Source organism: Montipora capricornis, chromosome 8 (assembly GCF_036669925.1).
Source record: "Montipora capricornis isolate CH-2021 chromosome 8, ASM3666992v2, whole genome shotgun sequence".
Taxonomy (NCBI): domain Eukaryota; kingdom Metazoa; phylum Cnidaria; class Anthozoa; order Scleractinia; family Acroporidae; genus Montipora; species Montipora capricornis.
Genome location: NC_090890.1, coordinates 9584552 through 9602904, shown reverse-complemented (window position 1 = coordinate 9602904; position 18353 = coordinate 9584552). Strand labels below are relative to the sequence as shown.

Below are 18353 nucleotides of genomic sequence, written 5' to 3'. Positions count from 1 at the left end.
TTGTTTGAAAGGCCCTGACCAATCAAGCTTCGAAGCTAAAGCCAAACCCGGCAATCAACAAGAGAGCAGATGTGACAGACATTTCGAATAAGAAACTGAAAGGATATAGATTTATTTCATTTTTCTAAAACGTGGCTTTCAAAAATTAAATGTCTAATTGAAAATAAGTTCCTGCAAAATTAAAAACCACTTACTGCCGGGTTTTATTGGATAATTAATTTTGCAAAATGTAGAATTAAAGTCAAATTAAATTTGTGAACCTTAAATTCATGCCAAGGGCTAACCCTAAGAACATCAACTCTCCTTCAGTCCTATATGTTTTGGCAAGACTTGCTACGCGACAATCATGGAAAACCGCAAAAATTGGCTTTAAAATTTAAAGTTTAGTACAATCAACTTCTTCCTAGAAATTTTTGCTTTATGAGCAGAATTAATTTTCTGTTTTATAGTGATTGTTATTATTATTATTATTATTAATGTTGTTATTTATGCTTAATTTTCTGTTCTTTTAAAAAATCTCAACCGACTGCCTTTTCAATTAAATAGGGCATAAACCTTGTAAAGGAGCAGCTTCTTGTAACCGCATCGATGTGTTATTGAATTCGATCATTGCATCTGACATTTGGTAAACGTGAGCATGCTCTGACCAAATGTCTGAAACACAGGATAACAACAGTGGAACCAGCAGTAGTAGTAGTAGTACCCCTCGAAGTGTTGCCAGAGGGTCGTACCGTGACGAAGCACCCCGAAATTGTTCTACCCGCGGATCGCCTTCATGGGCACTTTGGCCCCAGACTTTGTCTCAGATACCTGTCTTCCCCTCGGCAGGCTACCTTAAATCCTCCATGAAGGCCCCCCTCTCTCATAAGCCGCCTCTAATTCTTCACAACCATTTATTATGATCACGACTGTAACACTTCATGTGGACTGATCTGGTATGGAACTTCGGATTTGTTTTTATCTTTCGCTGTTTGACCTCCAAAATTTCGACTTAACAGTTATCCTTTCATTTAGCGTATTATTTTACCATAAAAAATTTTTCGACTTCTTAAATTTGACGCGGCTCCCACAAGTGACTAAAACTGTTGAAAATAACTTGCACAACACGTGTAATATCAAATATCCACATTAGACAGTCATTCCCCTGGCCCCAGTAGTTCAAAAGGTGGATAACACTATCCACCGGATAAATCACTATCCATTGAATAGTGACTTATCCTGCGGATAGCGCTATCCATTGTTTGAACAACTGGGGTCCGTTTTTCGAAGGTCCCGAAACTTTACGGGCCATTTTCGGGTATCACAATTCCTTTTGCATCTCAAGAACGGAGAACATTTAAGTCGTCAAACTTCACAGTAATTTTTCTTTTTGTTACCTTGAAAACATGTCAAATGATGATCGGCTTTCCAAAGCAAGCGGTTGCCAGTTTCACAAATGGCTTTTCGGGCCCGAAAAGTTATCAAGACTTTCGAGAAACGGGCCTCAGGTCCACAAAACAGGAAGTAGCAAAGCACAACTTTAGTCTGTTTCTTCCTCTGTTTTTGTTACCGGTAATGCAGTTCGCTCAATTAAATAAGCCCCCTCTATATCAAGCCCCCACCCCTCTAAAAGAAGCCCCACCGAGGGAGGGGGCTTACTAGAGGATTTGCGGTACACTACAACGATGGTATCCTCTGAGAAATGAAACGAAAAGTGGAATAATGTTTTTTCGCCGTTTGGATTAAGGGTTCGGGTTCGGGTTCCAATATTTAAACCTTTAAACCTATCCTTTAACCCTATCCTTAACACTTCCTTAAACCCTATATCCTTAACCCAATCCTTAAGGTTTAGGGTTAAAGGAGAGGGTTAGGGTTAGAAACAGACAAAACAATGGCGTAACGTACAATTGCTGGCAAGCGAACAAGGGAAGCCAGTGAGAGATCTGGTGTTTCGTCCACCAACAGGGCGGCTAACTACCTATACTAGTCTGTCCTTTGCGAAATAATAAATTCATTCTCATTAATACTATATTTTATTGAGCAGTTTAAGACTCTTACTCAAGGTGTGCGTAACAAATATTTTCAGAGGCTGAATAACTTTTAACTATTTTGTATCTAGCATACTGTTTACTTGTAATCGTGGATCGGACATTGGGCAATTGTTGCGTGCGACCAGAGCTTAGAGCGACTTTCATAGGACCTTAAACGTGAAATCAGATTGATGTAAACATAAATGCAAAACATGAAATTGGCTTTGCGAACAAAAACAAACGAGCGCGAATTTTATTGGCTTAGCGAACGCGGACGCAAACATGCAGTGACGTCAACTCTGCATGGAAGTTTCGCTTTGATGTCATTTGAAATGCAGTAATGGGATTGGGCAATCGAACTGTTTACTGCCCATATTAGGAGTTTCCTTGGCGGGAATAAGGAGAAGCTTTGTTTTAATCTTGCCAAACATATTGGTCCGTGAAACAAATTGCGAACACTTTTTCAAGGTCATACGAAAGGCGCTCTATTAGGAAGCTTACGCAGGGAAGACGACCACGGGTACGAGAACATAGTCTAAAAGTATTATGTCCCATTTTTCTAGTAAATTCGCGATTACTGCAAGTCATTCCGCATTAAAAGTGTGTATCAACTTTCCAAAGATAAAATTGACTATTTGGAGTCAAAATTGAGAATTTATCGACATGTGCTCGCGTCCTCTCAAATTTGGGCATTTTACCTGTCAGAATGTAAAACATACGCGCAGGCGGCGTGCAGAGCATTTGGCTTTTTTTCAATAAGCCTATATTGATTGCTTCAAAGCGTTCTCGTAGACGTCGCCATTGGACTTGCGTAAGCCCCCAATTAATATATTAACACTTAGAGATGGTTTACAACTACGATATATTACTATCACTGAAAGCAAAGCAAATTTTAAAAGGCAATTTTATACCACAGTTTTTATTTGCCTCTGTGGATGAGAAAATTCCTCGTGCAAAAATGTGTTCGTGTGGATGACTCGTCACTGATAAAATGTGGCAAATATTCAGAGGTTAAAGTAGACTGCAAAACAGCCGTATATTTGCATTGGACGAATGCGTCTTTTCAAGCGAAAGGTCTGTGAGGCTCGCGCGCTAAGCGCGCGAGAATTCGAAAACCGACTGTTTTGCAGTCTAAGGTTAAACATACATGTCCAATACTCCTACATAATGAGATTCCTGGTACGTCACAATAGACATCACAAAGTGTCACAAAGTGTCCCGCTCTTTAAGTCTCGCAAAACTGTTATGATTTTTTTAAGGATTAAGGTTGGGGGACACTCTGTGATGTCTATTGTGAAGTGCCATGAATCTCATTATGTCGGAGTATTGGACAACCCTCAGGTTAAAGTAGTTTCCAAGCGTTCTCGGCTTGTTTTCGTGTTTATCACTGCTGTTCAGCCATTTATGGTGCACAAACGTCTGCGACAAATATTACTGTGCCATCCACACGAGCACAAGTTTGTCAAATTACGAATTGGCTCAAGAGATTTGCGTGTGTAAACCACACAGAACATAAATATTGTCAAAGGCGTATTAGCTTGTGCCTTGAAGTGCCAGCTGAACATTTCAGCTGTATTTTAAAAAAATCGTTCTATATCATCTCAAGATGCTCCTTCTGTCCATTTATACAAACCACACCGTACGAATGAAGCCATCAGCTGTAGGAAAAGGAAGCACTGGTTATTTTGACAACTCAGTTCAAACTCACCAAAACAAAGGAAGCGTAAAGTAAGTTTTGAAGAAAAAAACTGTATCTCACCAATACTGAATAAAACGGTCTTGGCCTGAAAATGAAGGAAAAATAATACAAAAAAAATTTAATTGAGGTCAGACCGTAAAAGGTTGTATTTGGTTAGAGGGAGGAAATACCTTATTTAGACAAAAAATATCAACTCTCTTTCCCTGACAAATCTAAGGTGGTTTCCATGGAGGGCGAAAATTAAAGGGATATATATTCAAAGATCCGTAATCGCAAACAATGTTAAACTATCGGAAATAACTTCATACAGAACTACACTCTTTTTTTTATAAGAAAGTCTAATTTGGAGCTGAGGCTGAACCTTCTTATATATTTCTGCTATGGCTGAAAACGTTCTTCGACGTTCTTAAAAATACATGGTACAGTATTTCAAGAAATCAATGCAGACATGACCAGGAAACCTATAAGTAAGAACTGCTCATATAATTACAAACTGAGATGTGTGTATCATGCAATAAGAAATCCATTGTTATGTTATACCAGAAACCCATAAGGGTTGAAACGTGTAACGGCCCCATGTGTGCTGCGAAACAAGCTTCTGAATATTCAACTTGCTAAGTACCATATTTGGAACAACAAGAGCGAGGGGTTTCCAAATATGGTACTTAGCACTGAAACATTCAACCAATCAGATTGCACTGAATATTCGGAAGCTGTGAACGCGCGTTACACGTTATGGGTTTCTGGTTATACAAAATATGCCCTTCAGTATTTGAGTTAATTTACATATATTTACCTTTATCTTATGCTTTCATTTCAAATAAAACTGAATGAGCATAAATCGACTGTCAGCCTGAGGAATGTTGTTAATACGGTCATAAAATTTTGGTTAATCTCTGCCTCAACGTCCTTATAAAAACAGTTCTTGTACAAACTAAGGTGAAAAATAGACAATGAGGACTAACCTAATGCATGGAAGTACAATATGGCGTGACCCAAATACTTTTCTATATGTATTCGTTAAAAGATCGATTCGATGCCGTTAATTTAGCTTCATTTGGGAGTTTTTTCCAAAGCATCGCGCTACTTTAGCTGAAGCTTCCCTTTCTTCGGTTTAGGAAGTGTCAGATCCATTGCATGGTTGCAGCTGTGGTAGTCGGAGGTCAGGGGTCAAACAGTTTTGCATGTTTGCTTGAAAAGTGATATCTCGCAGAGATTTTGTGAACTTAATAGAGACAAGCGTAGCTCAGTGGATTAGTGCTGGAGGTCGCCAGTTCGATCCCCGTCTCATTCGATCGTCGTCTTTTCGACTTTCCTCTGACCCGTTTCTCTGTAGCTTTAGATACCCGTGAAACGGAGCATTGACGGAGAAAGGGGGGGGGAGGGGGTTAAAGGTGTGCATCGAGGGCCACAATATTATCAGTGACTCTAGTTCACTGTCAGGTGTTAAAAGTGTAAAATAAGGACCTTCACTTGGTGATTTCGACTTTCGCTTTACATGTGACGTCACAGTGATTCGATGGTGACTCGGAGATACTCGGTAAAAACTCGAGTGCTCCTATGCAGGAGTCGAGGCAACGATCTTCCGATGACTAGTTCGGATGCTCTACCACTGCGCTAGAGGAGACTCGTGGGAGCCCAGGCCATTAAACTGGGTGAAACTATATCGAAGGCGTTGATGGAGGATCGAGCACACGCGTTTATGGGACAGCGGACGAAGAGTGTAGCAGGTAAGTACTTCATGTATAAGGTATACATGGGTATATAGATAATACATGGGTATATATGTGTTACGCGCGGGAATACGTTATAATTTAAATACTCTATAATACGAGACTCATGAAATACCTAGGGTGTAGCACGTCCTGTAAGCTACAGGTTTTACCAATACAGAAACAAACCTAAACATTCATTAAAGCTAATCTTAAGTCTAAAAACTTTTGTTTAGGTAAGGCCAAAGGTTAGCTTTAACGAATGTTTAGGCTTGTTTCTGTATTGGTAAAACATGTAGCTTACAAGACGTGCTACACTCTTCGCCGCTGTCCCATAAACGCGTGTGTTCAATCCTCGATCAACGCATTCGATATAGCTTCACCCCATTAAACTAGGATCAGGAGACAATAGACCATGACCCGGTTGTTCAAAAGCCGATTAACGCTAATCCTAGATTAAAACTAACCAAGGAGTTTATTTCTCTTCTCCTAAATGCTGTTCAACGCTGATATTTGGCAAAACGTTACATTAGAAGAAGTCAATCTTGAAAAACAAAAGTAAGCGAAAGAAACTTTCACCAAAAAGTTGAAAACATGAAACAAAAGTTTACACTAATCTTGGATTAAGTTAATCGGCTTTCGAACAACCGGGTGCATATTCGTATTCTCAGTATTGGACTTGAACTAGCTTGCAATGGAGGCTAATGCGGGGGGATAAATTAAAAAGTATTCGCATTTGAAAAGATTCCCCCGCATTAGGATAAGGACTATAACCCGGAGGCCTCGTCTCACAAATTTCTATGTTAATAAGTTCCATGTGGGACGTTAAAGAACCCTCACACTATTCGAAAAGAGTAGGGGATGGAGTCCCCAGTGCTGTGGTTGTCCTGTTCTCTCCAGCAGAAGTGGCCGGCTTGGCAGTGATGTCTCTGGAAAGGCTTACGGTGTATGAGGCTACCTAAGCATAAACAGCCATAAGTCAAAAAGGGACTTTGCCGAGTGCTGGAATATGTTGATGTAGATGTAGATGTAGATGTAGATGTAGATTAGTCTCCAATGCAAGCTACAGTTCCAGTGCAATACTGAGAATACGAATATGGTCTATTGTCCCGCTTTACTGCTTTGACTAAAATTGTCCAAATTTGACATTTGCACTATTACGAAGCGAATGATAAATGTTAACCTCGGCTAATGAAGTGAAGACACGATCCTATTTCATAAACCATAGCACTTATTTCCGTGTCTATCACCAAGAGACCATTACTCAAGAGTAAGAATATAGTATCAGGTTTGTCCCCATCAGCGTCAGTAAAGTGTCTATTGTTAAACCAAGTTTTGCGGGAAAATAAACAATAGACCAAATGGGCCAACTCAATGTTATACCTAATTTCAATCTCCCGTGGGGGGGGGGGGGGGGAGGGGTTAGGATTCTTTCTGTATAGTATTTGCATGTTGCATGATAATGTAACACTGGCATCTAAATGATATGGAAATACCTGAAACAAAACGTTTTATTCCTTAAGGGTCTGAATTAAGAACAACATTGAGCTAGCCAGTTTGGTCTATTTAACAAATTGATGTCAGTTTTTCATGCGTCTGTCATGTTAATGATCATGAATTTCGTCATAACATTGTCAAAAGAGCTGTGGATCCACGCGAGGCGATAGCCGAGTAGATCTGCGCGAGAATTTTTGCAGTCATTGTAAAATGTCTATTTTCCCGCAAAACTTGGTTTAAAAATAGACACTTTTCTGACGCTGATGGGGCGAAGGCCAATTTAGGTAAATCTTATTCTTGGGTGATGGATTCTTGCTAACACTTGCAACCATATCTTAAAATGGATTTCGACTTACGAATACTCCGATTTCCACTCTACCAAAGAGATCTAACGAGACAAACTACTGGAACCAACTCCTTTTAAAGTGTTTATACGATGAGTAAAGCTAACCATTTTAAAATTCAGTTTATGATTAGCTCTAAATACTTCATATGAACGCTTAACTCTACCTGGAAATACTGTACTGTTTTGTTCTTTTGGGAAGATGCCCTTATTCCATAGGATGGGAATATTCGCTCATGTTAGAGAGTCTCCCTTGTCCACTTTGAGCCAAGGAAACATGACCACTTCGACGGCCAATGACGTTCCATGCTTGAAGTTACGTCATTCCCGCCAAGTTGGTGCCACCAACATGACGGCGGTGACGTAACACGATTAGTGTTACATGTCACCGTCAGAATTTGTCAAGGCTTTTGCAGGCATATTCTTCAAAACTTTGAGATTAAGAGACGATTTTGGAAAAACTTACTATCCTTTCCGATTTCATTTCAAACACGTAGCAGTAGAAATTCTTGGCCACCGCACACGATGTTTCCCTGAACAACATAAACACAGATTTTAGTTTGCGTGGCAGGAGACGGTGTGACCCAGTGGTTAGGGCGTGCGATTCGCGTGGGGTTATGCTGGGTTCGAATTCCGCTCTCCTATCTTAGTGACCCCGAATTCGGCCCGAATCCCGCCAAATTCAACTCTAGCACGAGTATGAGTTCTTCAGTTTAGTAACCATATTATGTTTGATTTGAAATATTTCCTTCGCAGTACATTGTTGTAAAGCACATATTTGAGCACATCCTCGTGGTACATGCGCCATACACATTTTTTTCCCACTAAGTGTAAAATGTCTAAAGTCTGAATTAAAAACGCCAACGTTTTACTGCGTTGTTCGCATGAAAACGCCATGAAACGCCAATAACAGCGAAGACGTTTGATAACGCATGGAATCATTTCAAAAAGGGCTTTTTGGACAGGTAACAAAAACATTGTATTCTGGGTTCGGTCACGTAAAGAGCGTCACAAACCACTGGTGATTGTTCGAAATCGGAGGGTAATTCCACATGAACACATACACAATCCAAGGTGGGAGTTAGTTTCAGGTCTTTGTAGTGTGCTCAGGCGAAAACAATTCGAAATTACTTCTTTAGATGAAACTATTTTGCTTCGTTCTCGCCAAAACCTACGAAAACGTAGAAATGTGTATGGCTCAGTCAGATCGTGTGGGCTGAGATGATTTAAACGGATAATAGTCAAAGAAACAGAAATGTATCCGAAAAACAACAACTACAATTACCCTGAAACGAAAGCGATCAAATCTTTTCTGTCCGCTCTTTGGCCACAGGAAGAAGTCTCGGTAAAGGAATGAACTCTCAAAACCTGCAATACATATAAAAGCATCTCATTAGGTAAATGGCTCTGAAAGATTGACGTAATTTAATTTTAAATTTTTAAAGGTTGAGTTTTATTTCAAAGAGTCCGTAGAGCGAGTCAGTAAGAAAAGGGAGGGTGGGGGATAAACATCCTTTCCGTTAATCAATTGTGCCAAACACGCGAAGGAAGGAGCCCTTTGTTGGCAGCCAATACTTTTTGCCGTCTGGTTGTCAAACGACAGGCCTCCACTTGTAGTTATAGCATGAAAATTCTCTCATCAGGATTTTGGATAGCTTTTCCGGATTTGATAATGAAAGTACCGGCTTCCGTTGCGAGGCCGATTGCAAGGTGAATTGGGAGCGAACTCTCGAGAGGTCTGAAACTCTCAGAGATACTGAGAGAAAAAAAGAGATCGGAGAAAAAAAAACAAGGCTTATCACGTGAATGAAATGTCATCAGCCCCCAGTTGTTCGAAGGGTGGATAGCGCTATACGCTGGACAAATCACTATCCACTGGATAACTCAATTGGTTTTGCTGGTGTTTATCCGCTGGATAGCGATTTATCTGGTGGATAGCTTTATCCACTTTTTAAACAAACGAGGCCAGGCCCCAGTTGTTCAAAAGGTGGATACGCTAGCCACCGGATAAATGATACTAGAGACGCATAATTCGTCCAGGACGAACTTGGGCAAACATTATTTCTGCGTCTGTTAAATTCGTCTAGTATAAAGAAGGGCACGAGACGCATAATGCGTTTGGACGAAGTATCCACTTTAATGCGTCTTCGAAGACGCACTTTTCTGGAAAGTTCGTCCAGACGCATTATGCGTCTTGTGCCCTTCTTTATACTAGACGAATTTAACAGACGCAGAAAAAATGTTTGCTCAAGTTCGTCCCAGACGAATTATGCGTCTTAAATAGTTCGTCCCGTCTTTACACCAGACGGATAACACGAGCGACGCATAATTCGTCTGGTCGGATTATGCGTCTCTAGTATAAAACCGGCAAATCACTATCCATTTGATAGGGCTATTGATTTCGCTATTACTTATCCAATGGATAGTGATTTATTCGGCGGATAGCGCGAGCCACCGTTTGAAAAACTGGGGCCAGATCGATTATTCCGTTTAGTAAGCAAAATAAGGCTGCTTGTTAGTTTGAAGGATTGATTGCGTGTGATTGTCTAGACACCTAAATAAAGTTCCTCTCCTTTTCTTCAGCCCATGGCTTCCTGAGATACCCAAGACCAAAAAGAAAAAGTAAAGGAAAGGGAAAGGAAGCCAACAAATCTATAAATTTTTAGCGTTAGAGTACCGGACGTGAAATGGTAAACAACCGGACGAAACTAATGGATGTAACAGCGGTGGATATTTACCGAACCAGGAAGCGGCGGTGAATAATCCTGTCAGTATAATGCTTGAAAAAAGATAGCGCCTGCATTTTGTTTCTCTTCCGCTGCTTAGAGGTCAATCGTACCGTAGAATCAGGTGCCGGTTGCTCGAAGCCTGGTTAGCGCTAACCGTTGGTTAAGAGGCATCAAAACCTATAGGTTTCCATGGTATTTAATGCTGGTAAGCGCATACCGTGCTTCGAGCAACCCGGGTCAGAACGCGAGAGAAACACTTTTCATGTGGACGCGTATTTACTGGCATGGATCAATAGCAGTCGTTTTGTGCGCGTCATTCTGGCCATTGACAATAATGTCAACTATGACTTAAAACCTGAGTAAACTGCATCAGGCATTGAAGTTTAATTTAAAATTGAAGATTGAGCTCCTAAGGGTCACACCTTTGACGTCTCTTGATCCGTGACAACAATGTTCGTCTCAGAAAGGTTTAAATAAACCGCCTGTTAAAATGAAAATTATAGTTGTAACAAAGGTATATCAAATTAAAGCTCGAATCACTGATTTACCATTCTCTTCGCATATGGTTGACTTAACTGGATATGTAACTTATAAAAATAGCATATTTTATCTGCACTACTCAACAAGACATGTAGGTCTGTGCGGATACAAGGGATATAAGTCAGTAAGGGCATCTTGCATCGACAGAATTAATTCCATCTAATGAAATTATTTCCCTTGGACTAGTACACCACTTCCGTCTGTGTTGGCAAAACTATTCACTACTTTGCTTCCTTTCTCTCGAAACTTCATTTCCGGAAACAGAAATTTTTAGAACATCACATCAGTGTACCTTGGGCTTGTTCTCTTGCTTTAAGACATCCAAAATAGAATCCTCTATGATTGAAACGCCCCCATCCTGGGGAAGGAATGAGAATTGAAAGTCAATCCTTAGACATCGCTTGAGATTGTTCGAAATGGTTCAAATCCACCTTAACCTCCAAAGTATTTCTTTCACAGAAGACAAATCTCAACACCGCATCATTATCTCTCCTTCTCGAGATTTTTCACAAGTCACGGAAAGACACTGATGACAATTCGGTCCAATGGCCGAGCTCAGTACTAAGATGACATCAAAAAAGCTTCGTTTTCAAATTTTCAAATCAGTACCTTCTGCACTGCAAAGCGATTTGTGACCTCTTTTAACGAAAAACGTTTACCCCTGACCAGCTCGGTCGAAGGGAACGACTTCTTATCCGCAAACTTTGCATGTATAGAGCTATAAAAAGCACAATACCTTAGGTATGAGATTTATAAGGTTTTATTTACCACTTGCCCAACGACAGTAATGAAGTTTTCATCTCGGTAAAAACAAAAACAGCTTATTTTCGACCACATTCGCAATTTTTTTTAGTTTTCCGCGCTTAGTGGGGCCAGATAACCTTTTTCCAACCCAAACGCGGTGAGAGTGAATTTTGACAACTGATGATTGAGTCCATTATTTAAAATTATCCTCAGGTTGATTTTCTGTTTAGAAGAACGGAACGATTCCTTAAGTATGACCCATAGACCTACCTGTCCAACATTCACTTTTCCGTAGTAATTGGCGGAGTATATTGCACTGCAAAGGAAAAAGAAAAATTAATCCGAAAAAAAACAGCACTTGGTATTGAAATTGCATTAATATGGTGCAAAAAAAGGAAAGGAAAGGAACTTTATTTAAGTTTGTAGTCGTTCTCGCGCTGGAACAATAATTGGGGACACTGTAAAACTGAAATGAAATATTACCGCAAATCAAGTCAAATGTTGGTTTTTGAGGAGAGGGGAAACCGGAGTACCCCGAGAAAACCTCCGGTGCAGAGAAGAGAACTAACAAACTCAACCGACATATGACGCCGAGTCTGGGATTCAAACCCGGGCAGCATTGATGGGAGGCGAGTGCTCACACCACTGCACCATCTCTAATATGGTTCATCTTCTGGGAACTTGTATTCAAATACACTTTGTAACATTATACAATACACCAAACCACGAGATGGATGAATATATTCCCTACTCCTCAGCCTAAGCTGTCCTTATTCCTAATATGTCCAGAAATACTCTTTTAACACACTCTAGTCCAGGAATACAGACAATATTAAGTTCACTTCGAAGAGTCCCCCTAACACTGTGGGGCAATAAAGTTAAGCCAAGAGAACAGGAGTGGCGCAGTGTTGAGCGCACTCGCTGACCACCAACGTAGCCCCGGTTCGATTCCCGGTAATGGAGTCATATGTGGGTTGAGTTTGTTGTTGGTTCTCTACTTCCTCCGAGAGTTTTCTCTCCGGGTTCTCCGGTTTTTCCCTTTCCAGAAAAACCAACACTGCAAAATTCCAATTCGATACGGAATGCACGGACACATGTTGAACGAGCTCCTGAGCGCTCTTAAGGTGTTCCGTGACAAATTTATTATTATTATTATTATTATTATTATTATTAAGCCACTGATTCACTTATGCAAAAAAGTATGTAATCATGGCCAGGCCAAGTCAAATCAATAACTGTACATTGTGTCCGAAGAGTGAACTGGCGTCTCTTCAAACGCTGCTAATTGTTGTGGGGCTTTGTCGAAATCATTCTCATCGTCTTCCTCGTACGGGTCTGCAACGATTACCGCCATGCGCTCTGAAGAAGGCGGAAAATCTTTGCCATTAGGAAGTTTACCCTGTAAAAAATGTAAAATGTAATATCCTCTATTTAATTTTGGCATAGTTCTCGTAGAAATAAACGAGTGTCACATACTTCTCTTTCAAAAGTTCCTCGAAAACGAAGAAACATTTTTGCGGAAACATTGTTGCCCAAAATGTCGCAGTGTGAACGTAACCGCGCACTTGTATTTATGTTGCGTGCGGAAGCAAATTAACTTCCAAAAAAGCCAAAAAAAATAAAATAAAATAAAAACAAAAGCTGTCGATGTTTTCAAGAAGCAAACCGCAAAAACATTCTCAAAGACTTTGTTGCCTCGAGACATTTTTCCTGGTTTGTGTGCTCAGTGTAAGAATGCATTTAGAGAACAATGCTAGTGCAACAATTTTTCTTCGTTTGTGGTTGGTTACTTCAATAGGCAACTTTCACGATAGCGTCATTTGACTACAACAACATGTACCAGAATTCAGTTTGTTTTTCTTATCTTATTTAAATCTTGTATTCCCACGCGGGGTAAAATTAACAACGATTCTAATTAGTAGCATGAGACAAGCAAAACCTGAAGGATTCTGGAACTTGAAGTCAAATGGCATCATCATTCAAATATCCTATTACAAGTGACAATATCGGCACACAAATCGTGACATTGTACACGGCATCTCAAGTCCTAGCCTAGTTAAAAAAACGTTGCAAGGAATTCTTGAATCTTAGAGTATGCTAATCTCTTCTATCATCTTCTTCTATATCATTTGATAACGACCTTAAACACTGCAACAACTTCAGGTTCAAAATTCGCACCAATTGAGCCAAACGTTTTACTGGGAGCACCCTATCCCCCTTATGCCTCAAATAGACTGACATATCTGCCACTTGTGTCCAGAAATGTACATAATTGGATGCATGCCCAAATTTGACGAAAACCCTTAAATAACAATGACCACAGCCAGGTTTTCTGAGCCCGCGAGACTGAACACCCCCAGCAAACCATTGTTTTGGTAGGTAATTGGTGTATTTTGTCATTTAATGGTTATCTATTGCACAAAATTATCTAAACACGGTAAAACCTTCAGGCTTAGGACTAGGGTTAGCGTTGGGGTTAGGTCAGGGTAATTGTATAATTACTGAACCTTTTATACCTTGTTCAAAAAAAATTTGAAACAATAGAAAAAGAGACACCAAGTACCTACCATTGTTTTAACGAAAACCGCTGATCAGTACCCTGGTTCTAGTCATTGCTGTCTAAGGTCTTCCAAATTTGACACCCACCACGAAGTGCCCCTTTAAAGCCTGGTTTTCACTGATGACGCAAGCACAAACGCAAGCACAAGCGGAAGCATAAGAGCACTTATTAGGGAGCTTAAGCACGTGCGTTTTTGAGACACGGACGGCAACCGGAAGTGAGCTGTTTTCCCTTTTAACTTGTCTTCACACAACCACATTTACATTACTAAGTATCTTTTGTCCATTAGAGATGATAAATATAAAAATCTGGGAGACGCCACTGTCCTGGCACGCGATATTTTCTCTTCCGGTTAACGTCCGCGTCTCAAAGACGCGCGTGCTTAAGCTCCTTAATTTCACCGTGAAAACGGGGTTGACGCAAGCATAAGCACAAAGATTAAATTTTTTCCTTTTCCTTGTGCTTGCCCTGATGCTTGCGTTCGCAGCCTGCGTCGTGTGAAAACGAAACGCAGCATCATAGAGCACAAGGAAATTTACTACGTCTGCCCAATTAAAGCACTCGTTCAAGATTCCTCGCGTCTGAGAATTTGAACAAAATGGCGGACGCCGTGGTTGAATTTTGATGCTTATATCGACGTTCGTTTTCACTAGCATCAGTTACTTATGCCTGCGCTTGGGCTTGCGTCGCTAGTGAAAACCAGGCTTTAGGGGCATTTCTGGACATACATATCCCTCAAACGAGATAGCAGAAACCTTAGCCTCACCTTCACTAACGTACAAGACACAGGTCGACCAATATTTCTTCTCAGCAAATCGGCCACCTTAATTGAATAATAGAGACCATGTTTAACTGATAAAATAAGCAAAATGACTGACAAGAAAGACTCGAAGACAAAGTCAAAGTCAAAATTGTGTCTACGTCAGAGTTCAGTTACCTTAGCTGGTTTTGTTTTGAACAGAGAAATGCCAAGTATCTCGTCCAGAGTGTCACCATAGGCGATTCCAGCCTGTATGAAAAGGAGTTCTTGCATCATTTCAACAACGATGAACGGTGTTATTTTGCGTGCAAATAACACACAGAAAGCAACATAATAGAACGGCATACTAACAATTACTCCACAAGGGCGCGCTGGATACGAGATGGTAGATAGCTAAAGAGGCCCGTACCGCCGAGTTGGCTGTAATCGTCTCATATCCAAAAAGCGTGAGTGGAATAATTGTTTTCTTAAAAACACCCAAAAATTACGGATAAATCTATAATGATATTCGTAGAGCATGGCATAACAGCTCATATACCATGAAGGCTGAACCAATCAAAACTCTAGAATAGCATTATCCAACGATCTAGTTTTTAATAATAACTGTTATACTTAACACCACAAGAAGGTGTCGATCGTCTTGATATTAATCCAAGGGGGACAGTGTGTGAGCATACAAAAGACGGCAAAATTGATTCCAGGTATCATGCAAATAGTTATCGATGCTTTGGCAAATAAATATGGCCGCTAGCCACTTGAATGACAACGCGTATTTTCCATTTTCGCCTGCCTTACCATTTCACGGAATTTCTGGTTTTCACTTATGTAACATCACTTACGTAACATCGTTTTTCATTTGGCATTATTTTTGTAATCCTCTAAAAGGAATTTATATATGCAGAACTTGTTTTTGTGCTGTCGCTCATATTTGGATTCAGTTCCCTTTATGTACAAAATCTGCAACTACTAACCAACAATTAAGACCTTTGACAAAGGATGTAATGCACAATAGGTGACTGTGCAAGAACTGCATTTAACTAGTCTTGTTACTTTCTTTTGAATTTAAGCGACTCGTATTTCTTTAGACACCTGTCTTGTTTGTCATTTTTACTTAGTTAGCAACTATTTTGCTTTCATGTCAGTATATAGTGATCAGGTACAAGAGCCCATGAAGGGTATATACATGAAAAGATTCATTTCCTTATGCGAACTATTCTGAAGTAATTTTTCTCGATTTCACTCACATCTTCGGCCACGCTGTTTGCTTTTACACTTGCTACCATGACTCTACTGTTTACTGTCCTGCAAAATGTAATTAAATTTCTTAGAATACGTTTAAAGTCTGTTGTGATAGACAATCAAAAGTTGAATCATGTTTCAGTTTCTACCCGTTTTAATTGGACGCATCTTTTCCCATTCTTCAGACTGATTGTGATGGTCGACCCTCACTTCAAAGTAACTTTCATTCCCCTGCCTGGTCATTCACGCTACTTGCAGTTTTCGACTATAGTTTTACTTGTAGTTGAATTCCAATGGTCTGACCCAACAGGTCGGCAACTTTCTTACGCACAAAAAGGCTAAACCTGTTACATCAACAAACAATCTCTCGATGCGCGTGCACTTTTCACCATCACGTATCTCACTGGATATCGACCCCAGAGATCTACTCTTTTGCGCATGGCTGAGGTATAAGATCGGATGCCCTGGTGACGAGAATGTTGTCTCGATATCAGTTCTTGTAGGTGATGTAAATGTAGCAGCTCTCGTAACGTATAATGTGAATGGCTCGTTACCCGAGCCAAAAACAAAAGACCAAACAATTCACAAAAACGATAAAACTTAAAAACAATAGAAACTGCTTACAATACAAAACAATAGCAGGTTCCGAGAGCCGCTACAGTACTGGTTATTGTGCACGTTTGGTAACTTAGCAGGTTAACTACAAGTAGACTTAGAGTCATTTGCTTGTGTACAACTACAGTTTTTGAAGCGCTTTGACTTCGAGTGGATGTCAGTTTGGTAGTTTATGTAAAGTGCTAAACCTATTTCAAGATTTCATACCGGTTTAACGATTAATCAATGTGGTCCCAAAACTACCCTTTCCCTTTGACACCCGAATTGATCAAAATTTGGCTATTTGTTTGCATTCAAAGGAGATGGCGTGATCCCGTGTTTAATTAGGGCACTGGACTTGCATGCGCATGCGCTGAGTTCCAATCCCGCCTCTGACCACTGGCGGGATATGTCTTCGGTGATCCCGAGTTCAACTTTTTATATAGCCAACTGGTTTCCTCCTGCCAGTTAAGGTTGTCCTGTGTAGTTCACAATACAATACAATAAATACTTAATTGACCGCTCCAGGAGCCCATGAGTAGGAGCTTGCCTCCCCCATACAAGTCCTATGAGTCAACCTTTGCCCTTATCTTTCTATTTTTAGAACCAACCCTTCAGCAGGAGACTCACATTTACATCAATTTACATCAATTCGCACAATTTGCGTACATTGTTTTTGCTATTTTTGTCTTCGTTAGACAATGACTTTATTCTGATTGGCCATTTTAAACAGTGCGTGCAGTGCCGAACAACTCGTGGCGTTCTAAAAATAGAAAGACTAAGGTTGACTCATGGATATAGTGCATATGGAGGCTCCTACTCATGGGCTCCTGACCGCTCCCCATAGGGGCTTTTCAGGGCCAATGAAACCCAATCAAATGAAACGACAGAACACAGCAACAACAACTGTTAAGAATCCCAACTGGCCGGAGGCAAACCAGTTGGCTATTTACAAGTGCAGCGGGGAAGTTTGAACCAGGGACTACCAGGAACAAATTCAACGAGTGATTAGAACGGGTCTTGAACCCGGGATCTCCGGATCTCAAGGCAAGCGCCCTAACCACTGGGCCACACTGCCTCCAAGATTAACGAAGTTTGGTGCCTGTGGAAAAGTTTGGTAGCTACGTTTGCATCCTTCATACAAAAGCAATTACATTTTACACCCCTTAAGAAGTTATTTTGGCCAATCTTAATAGACTGGGGATCAAACGAACGAACCAAATCCACATATCCAGCGCTAGCGAGGGAAACTTTTACAGGCAAGTCGAACCTTCTTCAGTGTACTGACCTTACTACCAATCCAAGCTCTTTGCAAGGAACAATGTCGAAATGTCTGATTTCCTTAAATACCGAAAAGAAGAAAAAAAAAATTAGACTACCAGGGCAGTAAATGCCAATTTGCGGAAAAATCAGAATTATGGCTGCAACAGGTAACGACCGGAAAAAAAAAGCTGCAGATAAACTCACAGGAATCAGCCAGGATTCATCCAAAAAACTGTAATTCTGGAAGGAGAATAAAAAGTCGAAATAAGCCGTGTACCTCTTCACACTGAATTGTGTGTTCACAGAGTGAAAGTGGAGAGAGAATATCAACTTACTTTCAAATCCAAAGCAAACACGTGTCGGCCCAATTCCTTCAAAATGTCCATGAAAGTTTCTAAATGGGTTAAAAAACAAGCTTCTATCGGCATAAACCTCATTTGAAACAACCACCTGACAATGACACCTGATTGTCGTCATAACTTCAGGTTAAAATTGTTCAGTGTTTATGACAAGATGCTTGTATGTGAACGTGTGTTTTCCATGTGCGCTTGTACGTGAACAATTGGTGGAAAATCACCATCACGTTCAACCTATCGTTTTAATCATAAACGCGGGACAAGCGAGTAGATTCTCTCGCGGGATAAAAACAGGGAGACTAGCGAGC

At 40.4% G+C, this 18353-nt stretch overlaps 1 protein-coding gene across 1 annotated transcript in view; it reads right to left on the bottom strand.

The window, feature by feature from the left end:
- Positions 1-91: 91 nt before the first annotated feature.
- Positions 92-18353, bottom strand: part of LOC138014368 (uncharacterized) — a 23091-nt gene continuing 4829 nt past the window's right edge. The window contains exons 7-20 of the mRNA XM_068861431.1: positions 18025-18083; positions 17894-17929; positions 17715-17767; positions 15838-15895; positions 14771-14842; positions 14600-14656; positions 12515-12672; positions 11544-11589; positions 10822-10887; positions 10412-10471; positions 8546-8628; positions 7727-7793; positions 3769-3793; positions 92-3667 (exon numbers count right to left, since the gene is read on the bottom strand). Coding sequence (XP_068717532.1) covers positions 3633-3667; positions 3769-3793; positions 7727-7793; positions 8546-8628; positions 10412-10471; positions 10822-10887; positions 11544-11589; positions 12515-12672; positions 14600-14656; positions 14771-14842; positions 15838-15895; positions 17715-17767; positions 17894-17929; positions 18025-18083 — 875 coding nt within the window. The 3' untranslated portion in view covers positions 92-3632. The remainder of the gene's footprint in view (positions 3668-3768; positions 3794-7726; positions 7794-8545; positions 8629-10411; positions 10472-10821; positions 10888-11543; positions 11590-12514; positions 12673-14599; positions 14657-14770; positions 14843-15837; positions 15896-17714; positions 17768-17893; positions 17930-18024; positions 18084-18353) is intronic.